At 38.4% G+C, this 20,006-nt stretch overlaps 1 protein-coding gene across 1 annotated transcript; it reads right to left on the bottom strand.

Annotated features, from left to right (window-relative positions):
• Window positions 1-794: 794 nt before the first annotated feature.
• On the bottom strand, window positions 795-18,961 carry skap2 (src kinase associated phosphoprotein 2). Its single transcript, XM_036583100.1, has 13 exons — window positions 18,834-18,961; window positions 18,156-18,261; window positions 18,024-18,049; window positions 16,979-17,080; window positions 13,961-14,041; window positions 13,788-13,871; window positions 12,801-12,925; window positions 12,608-12,671; window positions 12,392-12,508; window positions 12,019-12,093; window positions 9,722-9,837; window positions 1,806-1,908; window positions 795-1,289 (listed from the first exon to the last, which is right to left on the bottom strand). Exons 1-12 carry the CDS (start codon window positions 18,871-18,873, stop codon window positions 1,816-1,818), a joined length of 1,029 nt encoding a protein of 342 aa, XP_036438993.1. The 5' UTR covers window positions 18,874-18,961; the 3' UTR covers window positions 795-1,289; window positions 1,806-1,815.
• Window positions 18,962-20,006: the final 1,045 nt, after the last annotated feature.

Here is a 20,006-nt window from a genome sequence, read left to right as displayed (position 1 = left end):
TGGTCAGTAACTGTAAACCTACACAGTGCACCTATATAGAAGTACCTGAAAAAAGGGCCAATGTGTGTATATACCTAATAAACTGGCAAATCCGCATGCATATGGGCCCAGAGTAATCAAGGAGAACTTTAGGATGACATGTCTTGGCTGGTGCTTTTTAAGCAAAAAGGTATACATGTTAATGTAGTTGAGACTATCCACACAGGTGGAGGTATAAGATTAGGGAATACTTAAAGTTATTCCGTTTTAGTGGAGAGTAATTCCTTGTTTTAATGTTGTTTACTGTAGCTGAATTCAAGCGGTCATGGAAGGATAAGGTCGGTTGGGTACAAAGGCTCGAAGATCTGCATTAGTATACATCACAGCATTATGTAATCAGTCATTTAAAACGTCTTCAGTATTTATTGCATGCAGCCTGGCTGAATGAGTTAATATGCTAATAGAAACAATTCATTTGGGAGCATTCTGAGAAGGTAACGGTCTGACTCGTGTTGTTAATTAAGTTTTTCACTCCAGTGCCCAGACATTCTGTGGATGTCAGTGCAGCGGTGCGCGTGGACCATGAAGATACAATCCAATATACCAAGCAACTCTCCCACACAAGATAACCAATCCAGAAGCTAAATAAGTGCTGTTTGATTTGTTTGTATGTTTGAGCATAAAAAGGTCAGGCGCTTCCTTCAACGTATGTTAATTTTAGTACATATCAAAAGCATGAATGTAGAAAATAGGATAGATCTGATAAAACTTCATTTCATGCATCAGAGACAAAGAAGGACTAATAATCACTGGGCCAAGTTTTTGCTGGTGTTTTTATTAATTTATTAAATTTATTAAATTAAGGCATTTATCTGGAATTCAAAACAAAGAGCCTGCCTGAAATCCTAAAAAATAAATCTCTACTGCCATCTGGTGGCTGAAATACAAAACCTTCATTATACAGACACTTCACAGCCAGAGCCAAACAAGTAAACCCTCAAAAATTTACACATGGCACAAAACTTTATTTTATACAATTCTTAAACAACACCACATTTAACTTTGACAAATACTGCTTAAATATAAAATACAAAAATGAATGCAAACAATCTCTTCAAATCGTTTTAATACAGCAGAGCCTATTTGAACAAATTAACTCTTAATTCTTACATGTTTCACATAGATGGGTTTTAAACTTATCTCTGCTGTTGAGGTCTGGTTGATGTATAGATAGTCAGCAGTAAAACTGCCATGGAACACAAAGGAATTAACATGAAATGCAATAACTTGAGAGGATGACCCAGATGCCCCTAGAAATAACATACAAACAACATATTCTAGTAAGAGGATGGTTAAGAAACAGAAACTGGCAGATATGTTTGCAGTCTCAGAGAATGTGAAAGAGTAGAGGTGTGATATATATATATCATAGCTGCTGCCGGAAGAAAACCTCATATCTCAAATTTTGTATTTTGTATTGAAAATACCTGTTACCCTTTACACTGTATGTTAATTTCATGACAAATGGACCAAAAGAAATGACCCAAAATTACTTGGAAAAACATCTAGTTCCATTGACATTAAAAGTAAAGAAGGTTTTTTCCTTTTCTTGTAAAGTTACCATTTTGGAGATACAAGGTTGTCTTCTGACAACACCTATATATATATATATATATATATGATGCATATCTTGCATTGTGAAGTATCATAATGCTTTATTATTGCCGTATTGCTCAACCCTATTAAAGTGGCTTTGTATTTTCAGTACTGTTTTTAGAAACAGGTGTAAGAATGCTGTGACTGCTATGAACCCTCCTCTCACTTACTTCAAGCTCTTCAGAGTATGTACAGCTCTGTCAGGTAGTTTTTGGGCACTATGCCAATCACACCTCTCATCTCCCCCACCCACCAGCCAAAGGTATCGTACTCCTGAGGGAAAGAACACACACACAAAAAACAACGTTTAATTTCTCATCATTTCATGTGAGTGAAGCCTGTTCCAATGTCTTCATTAAACCCAGGCTCCAGTGTGACTCAACCATCAGAGCTGTGATACAGCTGTGACTGGACAGAAGGGCAAATCTTCAAGGTGGTCAGAAAGCAAGCGGCTGTCAATTTTTCAAAATTCATGGATTTGTTCACCTCCAATTTCTTTCGTCTTCCCTCCTGTCATCCTTCTGCCCCTTGACTCTATCTTTTAAAGAGCATCTCAGGGACACATCGTGTAGGGGGGGTCATTCTACCATTGTAGTGGCAAATGGCATTACACAACTTTGAAGCCATGAAAATGAGTTCAAAATAAAATTAAACTACAGAAAGTTGATGGCTGTGTATTCTTTGGTCTATTCCTAATTTAACTAATAGAAGTTATCAGAACTCTTTTTTTTTTTTAATTTTAGTGATTTTTAGTCATGTTGTGCACGAAAACCAGCTCCTCTCAGACACTGAAATATTATTTTTATGAAAGACAATTTAAATGTTTTTTTCAGTTTTAATTGTAAAAAATGCATTGAAATGATTGTCTATGTTAAAATTATTTTACATTTTCAAATATCATTTTATTTTGATGAAATACCTGAATATGGATTTCTCAAAGCAAAAACGATCTCCAAAAAGTCAGTAGTTAGTGAAATCTTAAATTAATTCTTAAATCTCTAAAATACAACTTCACGTGTCGCAAACAAAATTGTGTCAGTGGTGTTACACACGAAACATTGACTTTTAAACTGAAATAACACAACATAAATGCAATTTTTGTAATTTTCTATATACAATATGACTTTGAAACTTTGAAAGTGCCAGAGGACTATGTTCTAGGGAAGCTCAGATTTTAGTAATGTGGTTTTACAGTCAGCAGTGTTACAACTTTACTAACGTTGTTCAGCATAACTGATTATGTTTTACACTTGAATTACATATCAACATTCATTCCGTTTGCCATCCCAATGGTAGAATGACCCCTATGCATCTCCAAGGTTCTGTTATGACATCGCTAATGTAACTTTGTGAACAACCTAAGGTTTGGCGAGAGGCTTGCTTTTCCTATAGAGAGCCTTGCTTTTCCTATAGAGAGCCTCTATTAAGATGGATGCTCAGCACTGTACAATCTCATGGCATAGAAGAGTGCAAAGATAAAAACACCGGTGTCTCTCACACACTGCATCACTTTTATGAAGAGCAGATTCTGGGCTGACATCATCAGCTATGCGTGTCTGACAGAAATGTTTTGCTGTCTGAGGGAAAAGTAGTGCAGCACAAATGAGAGACATCAGAAGTGGAGTCGGCCAAAAAGAAGAGAAGTGGGGTAGCAGCAGATGAATTGTGTGAGTGCCCAAGGAAGAGCTTACAGCAAACAGAGGACCATGGGAAGGTTCGCTTAAACATGAATCAAAGACTTCATCTCCCAGCAGACTCTTGGAGGGAACTGGTCAGTATCAGTCTCATTAAATACGAAGGGCTGGTGCCCAGGCCAGCATAGTGCACAGGGAACGTCTCATTGCTGTAGTGAACAGCTGCACTTAAATCTTTCTGCCGTTTAATCCATGTTTGGGCTAAAACATCATCAATGCATCTACAAAGTTTGGGAAAGAAAGCTGTCAAAACAAAAAACATTAGGCAAAACTTGCTCTTCATATAAGGAAGACACTTTGGGGAACATGAAGCTGAACAAAATGCAAGTCCAAAAATATTTGTTAAGAGTTAAAAATAACACTTATTGATGTTTTAGCTGTCCAGTACAGCATTTTAGAGTTGAAATTAAATAATAAATATGAGCTCAAAGTGCAGACTTTCAGCTTTGAGCATACATCCAAATCAGGTGACCGGGGTTGGAAATACAACCAATTACAAGAATTCTGCTGTCATCCAACATAGTTGCTTTCCATTGTTTCGTTTCTTAGCTTTTTCTTTTGAAGAACGTATCAAATAATCGATTTGGCCAAACCTAATGTTTTTACTGTATCTCTGATGGTTTTATTTTGTTTTTATCAACCCAATAACAGCTCTTTGGACTCTTTGGAGCTATTTTTCCAAATATTTTTTGGAAAAATGCCACACTTGAAATCAACTCTAGATCTTTTATCTGCTCATAAGTGGAATAATGTGGGAATAAAACACCTGGCCAAGGAATAGCTGAACTGCCAATTGTCCAATTACTTTTGAGCCCCTAAAAATGGGGGCACTGTACATGTAATTCCTACACTGTTTACCTGATTCTGGTGTGAATACCCTCAAACTAAAGCTGACTGAGAAATAACTGATGAAAAGTGTAAACTTCATAGGAAAGCAAGGTGTCCCCAAACTTTTAAAGGGCGGTGTAACATTTAAATTTTAAATTATGAATGTGATATCGGAATCACATTGGGACCGGCAGATGTTTAGATTTTGTCATTATTTCACACTGATATTTGATTATGTATTTATTTTACATTGGAAAAGCAGAATGTTTAGGCGACCCTGGAATACTGTGCTAAAGGTTTTTTTTTATTTTCATTTTACTGCATTTCTGCACTAAATCCTCTACAATTAAATGTAACACTAATCCAGACAGACCTGGATTCTACATTTGATCAATGCTTATGAATGGGCATCTGCAGATATACATGAAAAATATCAGATATCGGCATCAGCCCACAATACCCATATCAGTGCATACCTGTAGATTTGTTAGGAAAATTCTATCAAGAAGTCGAGAAGAGATGATTATATAATACTATTTAAAGCTTTCATTCAGTGGTTTGATAAGTCATTTTAACTAGGTTAGACTTCAGTTGGAAAACCTGTCTTAAAAGCAGCTAAAATTAACATCTCTATCTCGCGTATTCCATCCGCAGCAGCCGGTTCTTCATTGTGCCGACTGACTTTTATAGCCTTTCTTCTCTTTGACACAGCAGGCTTTGATCTCCACTCAGCAGTGGAGATTCCTGCCCTTCATCCATCCTCTTCCTCTGACTCACTGCTTGAGAGAACGTTTCTGTCTGCATGGCATGGAACAAGGGATGTGGTTTGCATCATACAGGCCCAGAAGTTAAATATGAATTTTTGCGGCCCTCTGCTTGACCCGTCTGGACTTAAGTAGTTCAGGGTGCGCAGTAGGGACAGATGTAAAGATTTCGGTTCCAGCCAGCGAAGCTCTTAGTGCCTCTGTACACAGATCAATCTATAAAACACACAGCTGCCTAATGCTGCTGCTGACAGCTCCCACAGACATGTGCTGTAATGGAGGGGTGCTGTGCAGCACTGTGCTGTGTCTTTCTGCTGAGAGCAGGAACAGGCCATTCTTCCTTCATTAAAATCAGGAAAAACAGCAGTGTAGAAATAAGATAGAATAAGACACGTGTACTGAGTAAACAGGCATTTTTAATCATATTCGATAGGGATGCTCTAACTGATCTGATTCCGATTCTGATTTCTTTACAACTATACTGGCCTACAATTTTTAGATGAATTTTAATTAGCCATCTTCTTTAACCCAAAACTCACACTGTGTGGGCCAAATGAACATACTAGCATTCCAAAATCTGCCTATTCGAATTGTACATTCCAAATTTAAGTGCATTTAGATATACCTGAAATGCAGATGGACCTTAAAGTCCTAATCATCAATACTTGGTTATTTGGTCACTTCAGTCTAAGAGGTGGAGAAGTCCACATTAGAGAGGTCAATTCAATTTCATAACAATTCTTTAGAATATGATGGAACACACCATAAAACCTCAAATTATAAACTATTATTAAACTATTATTTTGGTACAATACAGAAATATATATATATATATATATATATATATATATATATAACAACATACAAATGTGCCTGGATTATACAGTAGTCAAACAGACAATAAAAAGATTAGTAAATGGTTCTATGCTTGGACATAAGGTTCGAGGAAAAATTCTTTGACAACCTTTACATGTGGAGGTTCCTAAACTTTAAAAAGGTTGCTCACACTTTCATATCTCACCAAAAATGTTCTGAGTATTCTGAAGTATTGAAAATAGCCAGAGAAATTTAAGCTGGCCAAAAAAAAGAAACGGGCATATACTTCAAATGAGTGATATTATTTTTAAAAATTATAATTGATTCTTTTCACTCCTAGTTTACGCAGGACCTCACACAGAGTGCCACATAACAGAATAGCACAGTTGTGCAGGCCATGTGAACCAGCTCAGGAAGTAAATGTGGACTGTGGGAAGGGGAAGCTTCCTGTAGCTGTCTTTTGAAACAGCCACACCTCATTGACAGGGGCATCAGCCAGTGCCTCGGACCGCCCCCACTGATCAAGGCTATGTGGGTGTGCGAGTGTGTGTCTGGGTGTGCAGAAGTGGCCGCACTCGCAGGCGTGGGTGACGAGAGAGACAGCAACAGGAAAAGAGAACAGGCCTCACACACCACCAAAACACCCCCACAAGTCCAGATACACGCTGTCACACACACATACACAAACACCCTCATGCACCTAATACTCAATAAAGACCAACTATTTTTATTTCTATCAATAGGAGCTAACCTTAGAGTGTTGGATTATGGCTTATGGTCACTGCCTGAACTGTAGAACTGTACTATTTAGTTTTGATCATGGAATATTTATAAATATGGGGCACACGGTTTCAACTGCAATGTCCTGTTAGTGTGGAATAACTTTCAACTGGGTGCTTAACTACAATATTTTTGTTTTTTTCTTAATTAGTTTGAACTACTTTTGAGTATATTAATTCACTAATATATTTTAACTGTTTTAACTGTTTTTAATTCCCAACTAAATATTAATTTATGCTGCATTTCTTTATAAGTACCTTCAGGGCCTCACAGTGAATTAAAAACACAATAAACAAACAATTAAATAAACAAATAAATAGTAGTATGCAAATGTTTGGCTGCCCCTGGTTGAATTACATGTTTTGCCAATGTTGTAAGTGAAAATAAATGAACACATTTTAGTTAAAATTAAAGTAACACATATTTAAGAACACACTTAAATATGTCATTGTTCTGCAAATTTAATTTTATTTGCTGAATTTAACTCACTGGAAGAAATAAAATGCTTTAACTTTTTCACAGGCCACATTTGATACATTATTTTCTACGTCAATACAGTATTCCAGCAAATACACAGTAATTCTGTATTAAAGAGTACAGAAGTGTGTTATCTGTAGAGGCTATGTTAACTTATTTTCACTTAGAACATGTAATTTGACTTAGGCACCCACACTTTTGCATACAACATTAAATAAATAAATATTAGGCTATTTTAAGAGCTTACATGCTGTATACATTTGTTCTCTGTTCAAACGAGATTGGAGTCTGATGAGCCTTTATAACTGGAAGCAGTTATCACTGTCATAATATGCAAGGCAAGCATTCCTCTAGTGGGTCACCTAATACAGTATTTACCAAGTCTTTACAAAGAGTGACTTATTGTACTGCACAGCTTGTCATCAAACTCACTTTAACACATGCTTTTGCTTTGAAAAGAGGAGAGTGTGTGTGTGTGTGTGTGTGTGTGTGTGTGTGTGTGCATGCATGTGTTTGCAGCAATGTCTGTCTGTGTGATTTAGGGTCCTGACACCTCCCCCTGGTCTGATGGTCAATACCCTTTCAGAGTGGCTGTGGGTCTGACTGGGTAATGGTGGGGAAAGGGGGGGTTCTGCAGCTGCTGCATGGCCAAGGAGAAGGAGCCTGGCCACTAATAGCCCCACTAGTCTGCTCTCCAGACTGTGCTCAATTGGCTGTAAGCCACAGCTGGACACTAAACCCAGACCAGCTTTATGGTCATCCTGGCTAAAGTAAGAGGGGGAAGGGGCTTCAGTACAAAGAGCTGTAACAACAAACCACACCACATACAACCAATCTACACACTAACAGAATGAACAGCACCAACAAACCACAGTCTGAACTACGCATGTGCAAGTTAAATTAGTAGAATATCATATAATACTGAAATAATATTTATAAAATGTTTAAGTAAATTTATTCTTAATTGTGGACATATGAAATAATGAAATCCAGAGGTGTCTTCATTCACTAAAATGCTTCATCATTTGCAGCCACAAGGTGGCAGACTTGCTCTTAAAAAGACAGACACAACTGAGTCTCATTTAGTCTTCCATTCTGTCATTTTCTGACAGCTTGCTGACTTCTAACAGAATGTCCTGATTTCCACACTGGCACGATATATATACACACATACACACATCAAGAATTATGGATTTTTTTGACATTTCTGAAAATGGGTCACCATCTGCACTTCTTGTGATGATACATTATCTTGTTTTACAGAGATGGCTAATGTATGCTCTCTTTGTATGCCTCAGAGTGTTTTGAGAATGTGAATGAACTGAGGAAAATCCACAAGCATAATGCACTCACTGTCTCCTTTTTGCCACTTTCTTCATGTCTAAAAGGCATTGGGTTAGAAAACAGCCCAGGATATTAGACTGCTGTAATGCTTTAGTCATGATCCATTTCAGACTCAAAAGATGAGGCACAAAAAAGAGAGGGAACCGGCATAAGAATGATAATGCAGAAAATTTGCTTCAGGTTTTGTTTTTTAAATAATACAGATCAAGGTCCCAAAGGCAGAAGTGCAATGTTAAGCACCAAAAAGTCAGCCTTATGTTATGTTAACCTGAAGGTTATCTAGCTAATCCTTTTAGCCAAGTCCAGACCTCAGTGCTGGGCTCTGCGCAGCTGGCCTGCACATCACAGCTGACAGGTATAAGAAGTTATTCTCCAGCACACCTGGTGCAAATCTAGAGCTGGATTCAGAACTTCCTGAGAACACAAACTGGCATTAAAGGCATAAACAGTGAGAGGGAGCGACACAGCCATGCTAAAGGTCTGCGGACAGCGGCCCTAACCGAACATGGCACTGAGCCTCTCAGCACAACACTGCTGAAAAACGCTTGCACGTACACACACACACACGATGGAAGGAGAAGTGGAGGTGGCAGAATGCTACAGGCTGCCAGCCCACTAGACTCCAGGCCAAAAGCACTAAAACGGTTTCCGCAGTGACAAGACTAATCCCATCACTGCACACTGGGAGAAGGTTCATCTCGGTCTGACACTCGGACTGTAGCTCAGTACCACTGACAGAGAAACTAATCCTTAGATTAACATGCAAAACACTGCAGTTTATGACGCTTCACACTTACCATCATCATATCCCAATAAATGTAGAGTTATAACTAGAAATACAGAGGAGGAAAAACAGGGGAAAAATACCCCCTTAAGAACACTTACTGTGAAGCTAAACCATAGCTGTGCATGAGCGTAGTATGTACAGGATGATGATGATGACAGTAAATTTTGTTTTCATAGCCTAAAAACAGATCATTCGGGGCACTATTGGGCGAGCAATGATAAGTTATTAGAAATCGCAAATTAGATGTGTCCAACTGCGAAACCCACATACAAACTCCTCTCCAGCAAGACGACAAAAAATGTTTTGTAATTTTAGCTAACAATCACCATAGCTAGCATGTAACATGAATGCCAGAACGTCAGTGAAAAACTTTTTTGAAAAAAGTCTAATATATAATATTTTTGGGGCAATATGCTAAAGCGGGCATAGGGGGCTTTTACACAGACATATATATATATATATATATATATATATATATATATATATATATATATATATATATATATATATATATATATCACACACATACGCACACTTACTTCATTTAAACTTCATTTAAAGAGGTAAAATAAAAACTGATGTTTATGCTGTCATACCTTGCTGAGGATGTAGATGGCATCTCCTCTCTTGAATGATAGCTCATCAGGCTGGTCTCCATTGCAGTCCCACAAACCTTGGAAGTAGTTCTTGTAGTCTGTGCTCTTATTTGCCGCTAAAGAGTGAGGGGAAATAGAAGTTATAAACTAAATAAATCAACCCGAATTAAATTATAAGGCCTAGAACATTTAGTCAAAAAGAAAGGACAGTGCCATTACTACAAATGTCCAGCAGTGGGCAGCAGAGAGCAATAATTGTTCTGAGGCTGAGGAAGTGACCAAAAACCAGCAGCATGCTTCCCTGGCACAGCAAATGCTGTTATCAGACTGCCTACCAAAAGAGACTATTTAGGATTTTTTATGAGACAACTTTATAGATCATAAAAGATTAAGTATAAAAACTAGAAATAAAAAATTCTCAAAACACTTTACAATTCGACAGAGCGTTAATCATTGTTAAGAACATTGATATAACAAAAGCCTAAACAGGACAGTGTCAAAATGTTTGCACTATGAATATGTTCGGTTATGTGATAGTTATCTAACATATAACCATTCAAGTATAAAAGATACCAAAAGCTGACTGTGCACTTCCTTTCTCATGTCAGGTCTTGCCAATTTTCACTACAAGGGAGCTTTCCTCATCTTGTGTTTTGAAAGACTGTTAAGACAGCCATACTGGTATTTGTGTTTTAGTAACTGATGCAATGTCTTCTTCCAAATGCATTTAGTAAATAACAAAAAAAACAAACAAACAAAAAACAGAAAGCTAGCGGTTCACTAATGGCAAAACTTGGAGAGAGACGCTTAGCTGTCAAGTTCTGATCCGTATCAAACTGATTAAAATGAGTTCATGCTTTGCCAAAGATAAGCGAGATCCCACTGAATGTAGTTTATGGCGGTAGCTGTAAGCCCTTTTTTGTTTTACCAACACCATGCTTGTCTCTGCTGCATTAGCTGGCCTGCTTTCCTAAGCATCTGTCACGAGATCCTGCCTGAGCCATGGCTCCTGTCAGCAGGACTTCCTGTGCTGTGAGCCGAGAGCAGAGGGCCAGGGAGGGCCACAGCGCGCCACTGGCAGCCCCTCCACTCCACTTCCTGTCAGTGCCTACCCAGCCCTGCCCAGCGGCCAACACTCGGCAGGGCACACGCTGCTCTCAGACAAGGCCACAAAACCCCAGAAAAACTGCCTATAAACCAGTATGCACCACAGCAGAGCAGAGCACTAAAACATGTAGTTCATATTTTATAGGACCCATCTCATGGAGAAACAAACATTCCTCAATTTTATGAAATAAGAGTTTTATTTAATATGTGAACACTGCTACAGTTTTAAAAAAAATTAATACTATTCACTTCCCAGTCCATACAGTCCAAATATGGAAACTAAGCTGATAAAACAGTCTGCATCATATTCGTTGTTTTTGTGATGTCATGAAAACCAACACATTTACATACATCCACCTATTCAGCCTACAGCAGGCTAGCCTCATTCAGCTAAGCTCATAAGGAGTATTTTAGCCTAGACTGCTATTTGAACGAGGCACAGCCAATCAGAACAGTGCTCATTTGCATATATCAGTCTTAAAGGCAGAGCAACTAAAACAGCCTGTTTATCTCTAAGAGTGGCTGGAAAATTGTCAAGAAAAACTAAATAATGACTGTTCTCAGAACATAAAACCACACAAATATTACAAGATGGCCTCAGGGAAGAAAACTAAAATGCAAGAAAAATTTAGGATATGGACTCTTTAAAGTAAATCATATATTGATGTGGAAAAAAACAGCTCTATGGTGCAGTAAATGAGAAGAGAAGGCAGCATTTACAGGTCTGAGAGCAGTCCAATGCTGCTGAACCTCAAAGAGCTTCCTAAGGGGCCATATCTTCCTCCAGCTGGTTCCTGTAGTTCAGACAACCCTCCTACTAATGTCATCAGCTTCATTTCACCCAATCCCTCTACCTCTCTCAAACCAATCATCTACTCATCCTTTCTACCTCTTATCTCTCCGTTCACCTCCCTCGCTCTTCCCTCCACTACCTCAATCACTCATTCTCTGGCCCATGGCCCCTTTTTCCCCCTATTTCCAGCACTCATCCATCCACCTCTTTTCCAAAATCTCTTTCTACCTTTTAATAAAGCACCGGATTAAAAACCCAGAAGCACAAGCAAAGCAGACAAAGGCCAGGGTAAATCTGTGATGGCCAGCATACACTAGTGGACAGTGGGACGGCACCACAGCAAAGGTCTGCAGGGCAGAGAGAGTATGGAGAGGCTCGGCGGCCTCAGCTTAATTACCTGTCACTGGTGCTGCTACAGGGGGTTTGCTGACTGGCTGCGGTAACGGTTTCTTAGGAAGAGGTATCTCATCCTCTATGATAGACAAGAAATTATCAGTTTTATGCAAAGGTCCAAGGAGAACAATAAAATACTGAATATCTTCTAAATTTTACATTTAGGTAATGGACATGCTAATGTCATCTATGAAAGAAAGGGATTCATATTAATCATATAAGCCAACACAACTATCAGGAAGTGCAGTACTTTCCTTTATGGGCTCATGATCCTAAATCTCTATATACAGTAGAATCAGCCTTTTGCACTGGTTATCTAGGGCCCTTTCTTCCTCTTGAACTAAACTTTAACAGAATGAGTTTATAAAATGGCAAACCAGGAAGTTCCTCATAGATGTCCTCATCAATTGGTTCAGACATGCTTGCTGCACTCAAAGGTAAGCAATCATCATAGGTTTCCCCCTCTTCCTCCAAAGGAATGATGCCTTCCATATCTGTGCGTGAATACAGATATATTTACTGGTTGACCTACAGTGTACTGTGAGAGCAAATGGCAAACAAACAAGTTAACCAAAATAAAAAAACAATCCTACCTTTTATCACGAAGCCTATCTGCTCCACCCACTCCTCTGCTTCTTTTTGAGAGCCAGCACAGAACTAGAGGAGGCAAGAGCAGGGAGTGGTAATGATTAGCTACAATAACAAAAGCCCCAAACATACATTAGAAACCTCCATATTACTGTTTAAACAGGTAGGGTGAAGTTGAGATTAGCAGATCATATCTACCTGGTAAACACGTTTGTCCGGAGCAGATATCTCAAAGCAGCAGTCTTTCTTAGAATCCTTGCGTAGGGTGTTGTTCATTTTGACAGTGTAACCATCAATATTAAAATCTCCCTTCTGCTGCTTATCTAACGAGATAATATCAGATTTAGCAGAAATAGTTATTCACTCTACACATTGTTAATCTTACACATCTTAAACTCTTCAGTGCTGTGCAAACGTCTGAGAACACCCTTAATGTATTTAATTTTCAGTCGCAATGGCCAGTAATTAAGTTTTTCAGCATCAGGAAAAAGCAGAAAACACAATTAACAGAATTGAGTTAAAAATGAAATAGTTAAAACAAACATATAAACATTTTTCAGTATTTACTATGTTGTTCCTGTGCCTTTGTTACAACTTAAGGAAACGTGCTTTCAGCTTTTCAAAGAAATCTGCAGAGATACATTTCTACAACCCGCTCTTAGAAGTTGGTTGAATTTTCTGCTTCTCATGATCCAAATAATCCCAAACAGATTCAAACATCCCAAACACCAGCAGCGTCTTTGTCTGATTTGCAAATTTTCTTCTTTTTTGTCTGTTTTCATAGCTCAGTAACAGCTGCTTGACAGCTACACATCCTTTCAGACTCATAGTGTTGAGCTGTCTTCTCACAGTGGAAAGATGGACAGAAACATTTGTGGAATTTTTTTCAAATCTGAAGCAAGAGTAGAGCTTGATTTTTTCCTCAAAGATAAAAAACTTATTTTTAGAACTGTAGTTTTGGAAGCTCTTGATTTTTTTTCCTTCGACATTCCCTTTCCTTACGTAAGTGGATAATCTTATGTCTAAATCTCTTTAGAACTAGGCCGTTTTGAATGGAAATAAAATAAATGAAAGCAGTCTCTGACTTCTGCACAGTATTGTACATTGACAGTAAAATTGTAAAAAAAAAATGCATTCTGTTCAATTTATCAATGTGGAATAGCTAATATCATAATATGATTGCACCTTTCTCGCTGCCATAATAATAGAATGTGCGGCTGCTTAGAGCACACCATCTCTTCTGCCATTCTGTGCCAAAGAAGCTGTGGTCTGCAAAAAGGTGAAAATTACAGGTTACAGTACAGGAAAAGACACTGTCTGACATGCAATATGTTTACAAAATTCCTGGTTCTTCCCACCTTTTCTGCGTTTCTCTAGGTAGCCACTCTTGAAGACAGCTTGGAGATCCTGAGCTGCCACAGGAGGTGCCTGCTGAACTCCTGAAGAAACCCAACACACAGGGTCTTAGAATACAGTTTGCTGTATTTGTACTGGTCTCACAGCTTTAGTCACTAAAAACGGTAAATTCAAAGAAAGCATTACGAAAGCTTCTGTAAAACAAGGTTGCTCAATCATGCCTGCTGGTTTGCTCTATTTGAGCAGACTGGTAAGGCCTATACTCTCTATACTCACAGATTCATCAGAATACAGTGCATATGTGTCCCATTTTTGCATTGCAAAACTGGGCAATCCACCTAACCCAGTTGTGTATTCCTCTATTTGCATGGCTGAGTGAGCATGAGAGAGCAGATGACTTATGAATGACCTTTGAGATACATCTACCATACCACCATCACTACGGCTGACAAAGAGGCAGAAAATACAGTCCGCAGAGAATGAACCAGACAACTGGGCCTTGTGTGTAAGCATTCTCAGAAACAAGGTTAACAAACAGTCAGTAAGACATGCATGAAAATGTAATCATTTAAATATTGTACCTTCAAGCAATCATTTAAGGTTTTCAAAGATCACCAAGGATAAAGTTTCATCTCAGAGTATTCTACTACTTTTCTAATGACCTAGGGACAAGCCTGGAGATGATATACACAAACAAAGCATGGACTGTCACTATCAGAGCTGTAGTGCAGGGACATTTTGAAAGTAAGCTGATAGCCACATCCAAAATTAGCTGCTTCTACAGTCACATAAAAAATGCACCAGCAACAGCAATGTGTGAGTACTCACACAATCTTGTGCAAGAACAAAAAAGGAGAAAGCAGCAGTGCATTGCCTCTTGGTGATAATGAGACTGACCTTGGCAGTTGTGATCACAACATATTTATGCTTTAAGAACATCCAAAAAGAGATATTTTAGTCTGTTTATTTTTAATCAGGAAAAATAGTTGTTCATTTTAATAGGAGACAAGCCAACTGAAAACATTTTTTCCTCCCTAGTTTGATCTGCACGTGTGCTTAATCTCATCCCTGAAAAGCAGCACTGGTTCATGGGTGCAAGAGCAGCTGTGCTATCAGGCAGGCTGAGGGCAAAAGGGCCTATAAAACACCTTAATGCTCCAGAGCAGTAAAACTCATAGCACCCTAGCACAGCCAGACGGACACACAAAGACAGACATGCATACACAAAATACACACGGACAAAACATACATGCTGCAACATCCATCTGCATGCTCCAACAATGCTGGCAGAGCCTACAAGTGGCCCATGTGATAAGAAATGCATCCCAATTTGAAACATTAGATTTACTGGTTGTTGTCTTTGGTTTAGCCTCATCCAATAGTGTTCTCTGAGCTGCGCCCAATAAAACCGGGCGACTGAAATGACATTGGCTGTGGGCGGCATTGTCTGAGGTTCATGTCATAAAGCATTGGTGCCTGGACAAAAGGAGCGCGCAGTCTCGCCAGTGCTTTTTAGTCATTCCCAGGCCTGTTGCTGGGCTACAACACCCATTGTTTCAGCTCATGTACTTTTCTACAACTCCCTGAGAGAGCGCAAAGCAAGTACACGGTTAGATGAAAGACAAACGGGCATTGTGTTTGATAGAGCGCTATACTGAAATACAGTCTTTTCTGATGGGTTGGAAATGTTGACATAAATTGGAACTTGTGCTGAACTAGATTCTACTGGTGGATTATTTTGGTGGTAATGAAAGCAACCGTGTTCATTCAGCAGTGTCCAGTGTCCAAGCAGTCATCATATAAACAGTCAGTGTTGGGTAGATTACTTAAGACATGCATTCCAGTACTGATAAGCAATTACATGACTAAAACTGGAAACTGGAAAAAATTGTATAGATTATACAAAAGGGCCTATATCCTAGAATCCTAATTTCCCTCACTTTTTTTGGAGGAAACAGTTTGACATAGTATGTAAATGTTGGCATCGTCTAAAACATACCATATACTGTCTGGTGCAAAAAAATTAAACCAATGTCTCTGTGATGTCATAAAAAGATTTACATCCTACAGCCATAAGCAGGACAGTAATGAAAAAAGCCTGGTTAATTCTACATGTTCATGTTAAAGTGAATTAAAGTGAGACTGTTTTTGTTACAGCAAAAGTTTAAACACTCCCAGTCTCATTACATTATGTCGATCTTCTAAGTGAAAATAAGTTAACGCATCCTCTACAGAACATAAACTTACATATAACACATACTGCACATATTAGTGCACAGTTTCTATTTATTTGTGAGTTAAACATATTAACAGTAATTATGCATTAGAGTGTGCAGTAGCGTGTTAACTTAGTTTCACTCAGAAAAGCAACATAACATGTAGTTTAACCGGGCTGCCCAAACCTTTTGTATAGTATTGTACATAAAATCATACAAACATTACATGTAGAGCTCAGGTGAGGGGAAAAAAGAAAAATATAGGAATTCAAGTAAATCTAATCTTACTATTTTTTAACTCTTTTTGAACTACTTATCTTATATAACTGTGAAGTTTGTAACCACAAAGTTTACAATTTATAAACTGCTTATGTAAACATTTAACCAATTGAAGATATTGTACAGCCCTAATATGCCCTCCACTTTCTTTCTGCCAAAACTACACATAAGTATTGATATCAGCCATAGTGACAGTCATTATGCAGATTATGGGCATATTCAGTAAATTATGAATTAACAGACTTATTTACTGATGCAGCCTAATCAAAAACAAAAGCCTTCAGAACTCATAACAAGTATCTATAATCTGACTATGTACATTTGATTTGATTGCACTTAATTTTAATAATCAGATTACATAATCCATAATACATATAATCCATTACTACCCAACGCTGTAAAACAACACTCTTCTCTGACAAAAAAATGAAAGCATTTCTTCATCTCATGTATGCCATATGCTATCTGTGGCCAAGGGTATTCTTTGCCTTTCACCCTGTGTACAGACATTAGTGTTGTACCCACCATCATATGCTGTGTCTTCATCTCTATCCGTTCGCTCTGAGTGCAGCGATCCACCGTCGTTGTTGCTGTCTGCTTCATCAAGATCATCCCACTCTTCATCTCCTACGTGACAAAGCCCTCATCAGTCCACAAAGCAGCAGGCATACCACACCATCACCTCACAGTGGAGTGGATGTTTAACAACAAGCTGAGCTTTCTCCATTGCGATTACATGTGCACGGTGCAAGATGGATACTTGTGCATCAGATTGCCTGCAGAATTTAATGTCATGCCTGAAAGGCACATAGCAATGATTTTCTTAAACTGGTATTGTGTGGACAATAGCGATCAACCAAATGATGCAGACTTACAAAAGATACAACACTTTGCATAGAGTTTGGATAGCCAAATGTAGGCTATGGGTAAATAGTGCACCTGTTACACCAGCCTTGTCATGCTATTACAACTAAAGGAATATACAGGGTAACTATGATAATCTGTTTAGGAAAATATGTGCAAATAGCACAACGCTTGGGGAAGTGGCTTCAACGTCACGTTTCTAACATCCACCACTCTACCAGCATGGAGAAAAGTCTATGAAAATACTTTTGTTTTAGCACAAAAGACAAACTGGAAACATGTAAAACTGTAAGCAGATTTCTGAGGTCAATAGGAAACTGACCTCTGCTTGTAGGAACATAAGTTATATCTCTTGAACACAGCTTAGTGAAGGCAAAAGTGCAAGCACTTAGGCTCTGGGGTTTCGGTTCTTGCCAATGAAAGCACATAGCAGCTTCCTCTATCAAGCTTGACATAGAATCACCAAAGATAACACAGAGGTGCTTTCATCTCATGTATGCTGCTGCTGAATAGATCTGAATAGGGAGTTTACTTACAGTACACATGTAATCTGTATAATGATTAACATGTTTAAAATTCCCTACAAAGCATTCGGTTGATTAAGTCTGTGCGGACAGTCTGGTTAAAAATAGATAGTCCTCCACTTCCCTATTCCTGTAATACCCACCAGTCCATCAAGCACAAACACAAACACCCAAAAACTTACGTTTATCCTTGAAATCCTGAGGGTAACTGGAAAAAATGGACATTTTAAAACTGAATTATTATATCAACATAGCAGAAATCTTTATAAACTTTATAAAATATTATGTGCCATACTTCAGTGTGATCTTCATACCTGGCTTTGATATCCTTGATCCTCTTGATAAAAGCATCCTTTTTCTCTTTTGCCCTCTTACTCAAATTCTCACCTTTCAGGATGTCTGCCAGAAAGGTTTCCAAATCTGAAAACAGAGTTTATCCTTAAAATATAGCTGAAATATAGCTGCCTCTTTACTGAATTCGGTTGTGCTGAAGGATTGTGTGGCCTCAGGCTATCAACTAAGTATATATGACATCAAAAATGGCTACATATAAAGCATATACAGCAACAGAGCGTATCAGCACATCTCTTCATCTGAAACTGAGCCATACAAAGCTGATACGCAGCCACTGACTGCTGATTCTAGGTTACCCTGCATACATACAACATAAACATAAATTCTAAAGCACTAAAATGATTTTTTAGCCGTTGGCTCTCGTCTGGCACTACAACAGTTCACTCAGGAGTCAGAATAACAAAACTGAACGCTAGCCTGGTTAGCTGAAGACAAGCACTTTCCAATTCATTCGGGCTCGGTTTACGTTTTAGCACTTCTCTCACACATCGTCCAGTACTTGGTCTCAACTTCCTCTTTTCTGCCAAATAAACGTGAACAAAAGTTTCGGCGCTGTCTCTCTACTGCTCCAGTTTAAAGGTTTTTGGAAGCTGCTATATTCAGAGTCATCACCGAGTTCCCTCAGTTCGAGCTGCTACCTGAGACGAGCGTAGCTAAATCCTCGGGGATGGACCTCATATCTCCACAGCTCTCCGGCCACGATAGCCTTCGAAACACGGAAGCTTCAAGTAGCCTGACTGCCTGAGGGACACGGAAGTAACCATGCATGTGAAGTACGACTTCGAGGAGAAATTGCTGCGAGCATCAATACAGAGGTCAAAAACGGAACTTTCACCAGTGGCTACATGCGCTCACTTCCACGGTTTGGCAACCAACAGTGCAGTGAAGCCTCTGGGGGCCATAATTTAGGATTCATGTCTCACTAGATTACTCAGCTGTGATGACTGAGGTCATTCATATTCATTTGTCCAAGAAATCAGTTTATCTTCTTCAGTGTCACTGTCAGTGGTTTTGGTTGGAAACATGACACCAGAGCAGAGGGTTTGGATCACTGCTGAGAAAGATATCTAAGTTTGTTCTGAGGGGAAAAATATTAGAATATTTTGTTCATTCATATTTTGTTCACTCATTTACGTTATGTGTCCAGAAGTATCCAGACAGGCCTCCTAATTAGTGAATTCAGCTACTTTAAAACACTTTCTGAACATTTTGTGACATCCTACTTGAGACCTCTCAGTCTTATTATTTTGCATGCAAGAAATTATTTCTGATCAGGAAGGAAATGTGATAAAATCTAAAATAAACACCTATACAGAGCTGTGTAAAAGTCAGAGATCACAGTTTTATTTATTTGTTTATTGAAATTACACAAAACCCTCAATAGCTATATCACATTAACATTTTCCACTCTTTGTCTTTATTATAGCTCATATTCTTTACAGGACGCTTGCTTTCAATTTTTCAATGAAATCTGTAGGGAAACTTTTCCACACCTCCAAAGTTTAGTCTTAGAAGTTGGTTGTATTTTCATGATCCAAGTAATCCTGAACATGTTCAGTGATGTTAAGGTCTGGATTCTGGGATGGTTTGATTTGCAAATGTTCTATTTTTGTCTATTCTAAGTAACAGCTTAGGTAGACAATTACACATCCTTTCAGACAGTGTTGTTTTCTCACAGTGAATCTTTCAAAGACAAAAAAAAGCTTTAAGTACTCTTTATCTGATGGTGACAGTTTTGATGGTCTACTAGGTCTCGCACAGTTGTTAGAAATTCCATATTCTCTATATGTCTTAATTTTTTTTGTTTTTTA

This window comes from Colossoma macropomum, unplaced genomic scaffold, assembly GCF_904425465.1.
Source record: "Colossoma macropomum unplaced genomic scaffold, Colossoma_macropomum, whole genome shotgun sequence".
In the NCBI taxonomy this organism is placed as follows: domain Eukaryota; kingdom Metazoa; phylum Chordata; class Actinopteri; order Characiformes; family Serrasalmidae; genus Colossoma; species Colossoma macropomum.
This window is presented reverse-complemented; position numbering and strand designations above follow the sequence as displayed.

What these genes read in the sequence shown, in the direction of transcription:
- skap2 (XM_036583100.1), bottom strand. Translation starts at nt 18,873, where the DNA reads ATGAGGTCCATCCCCGAGGATTTAGCTACGCTCGTCTCAG. An exon ending in TGAAGACACAGCATATGATG is followed by an intron (nt 14,042 to 16,978) that starts GTGGGTACAACA and finishes GGGTTTCTTCAG; the next exon opens with GAGTTCAGCAGGCACCTCCT. An exon ending in GATAGGCTTCGTGATAAAAG is followed by an intron (nt 12,509 to 12,607) that starts GTAGGATTGTTT and finishes ATTCACGCACAG; the next exon opens with ATATGGAAGGCATCATTCCT.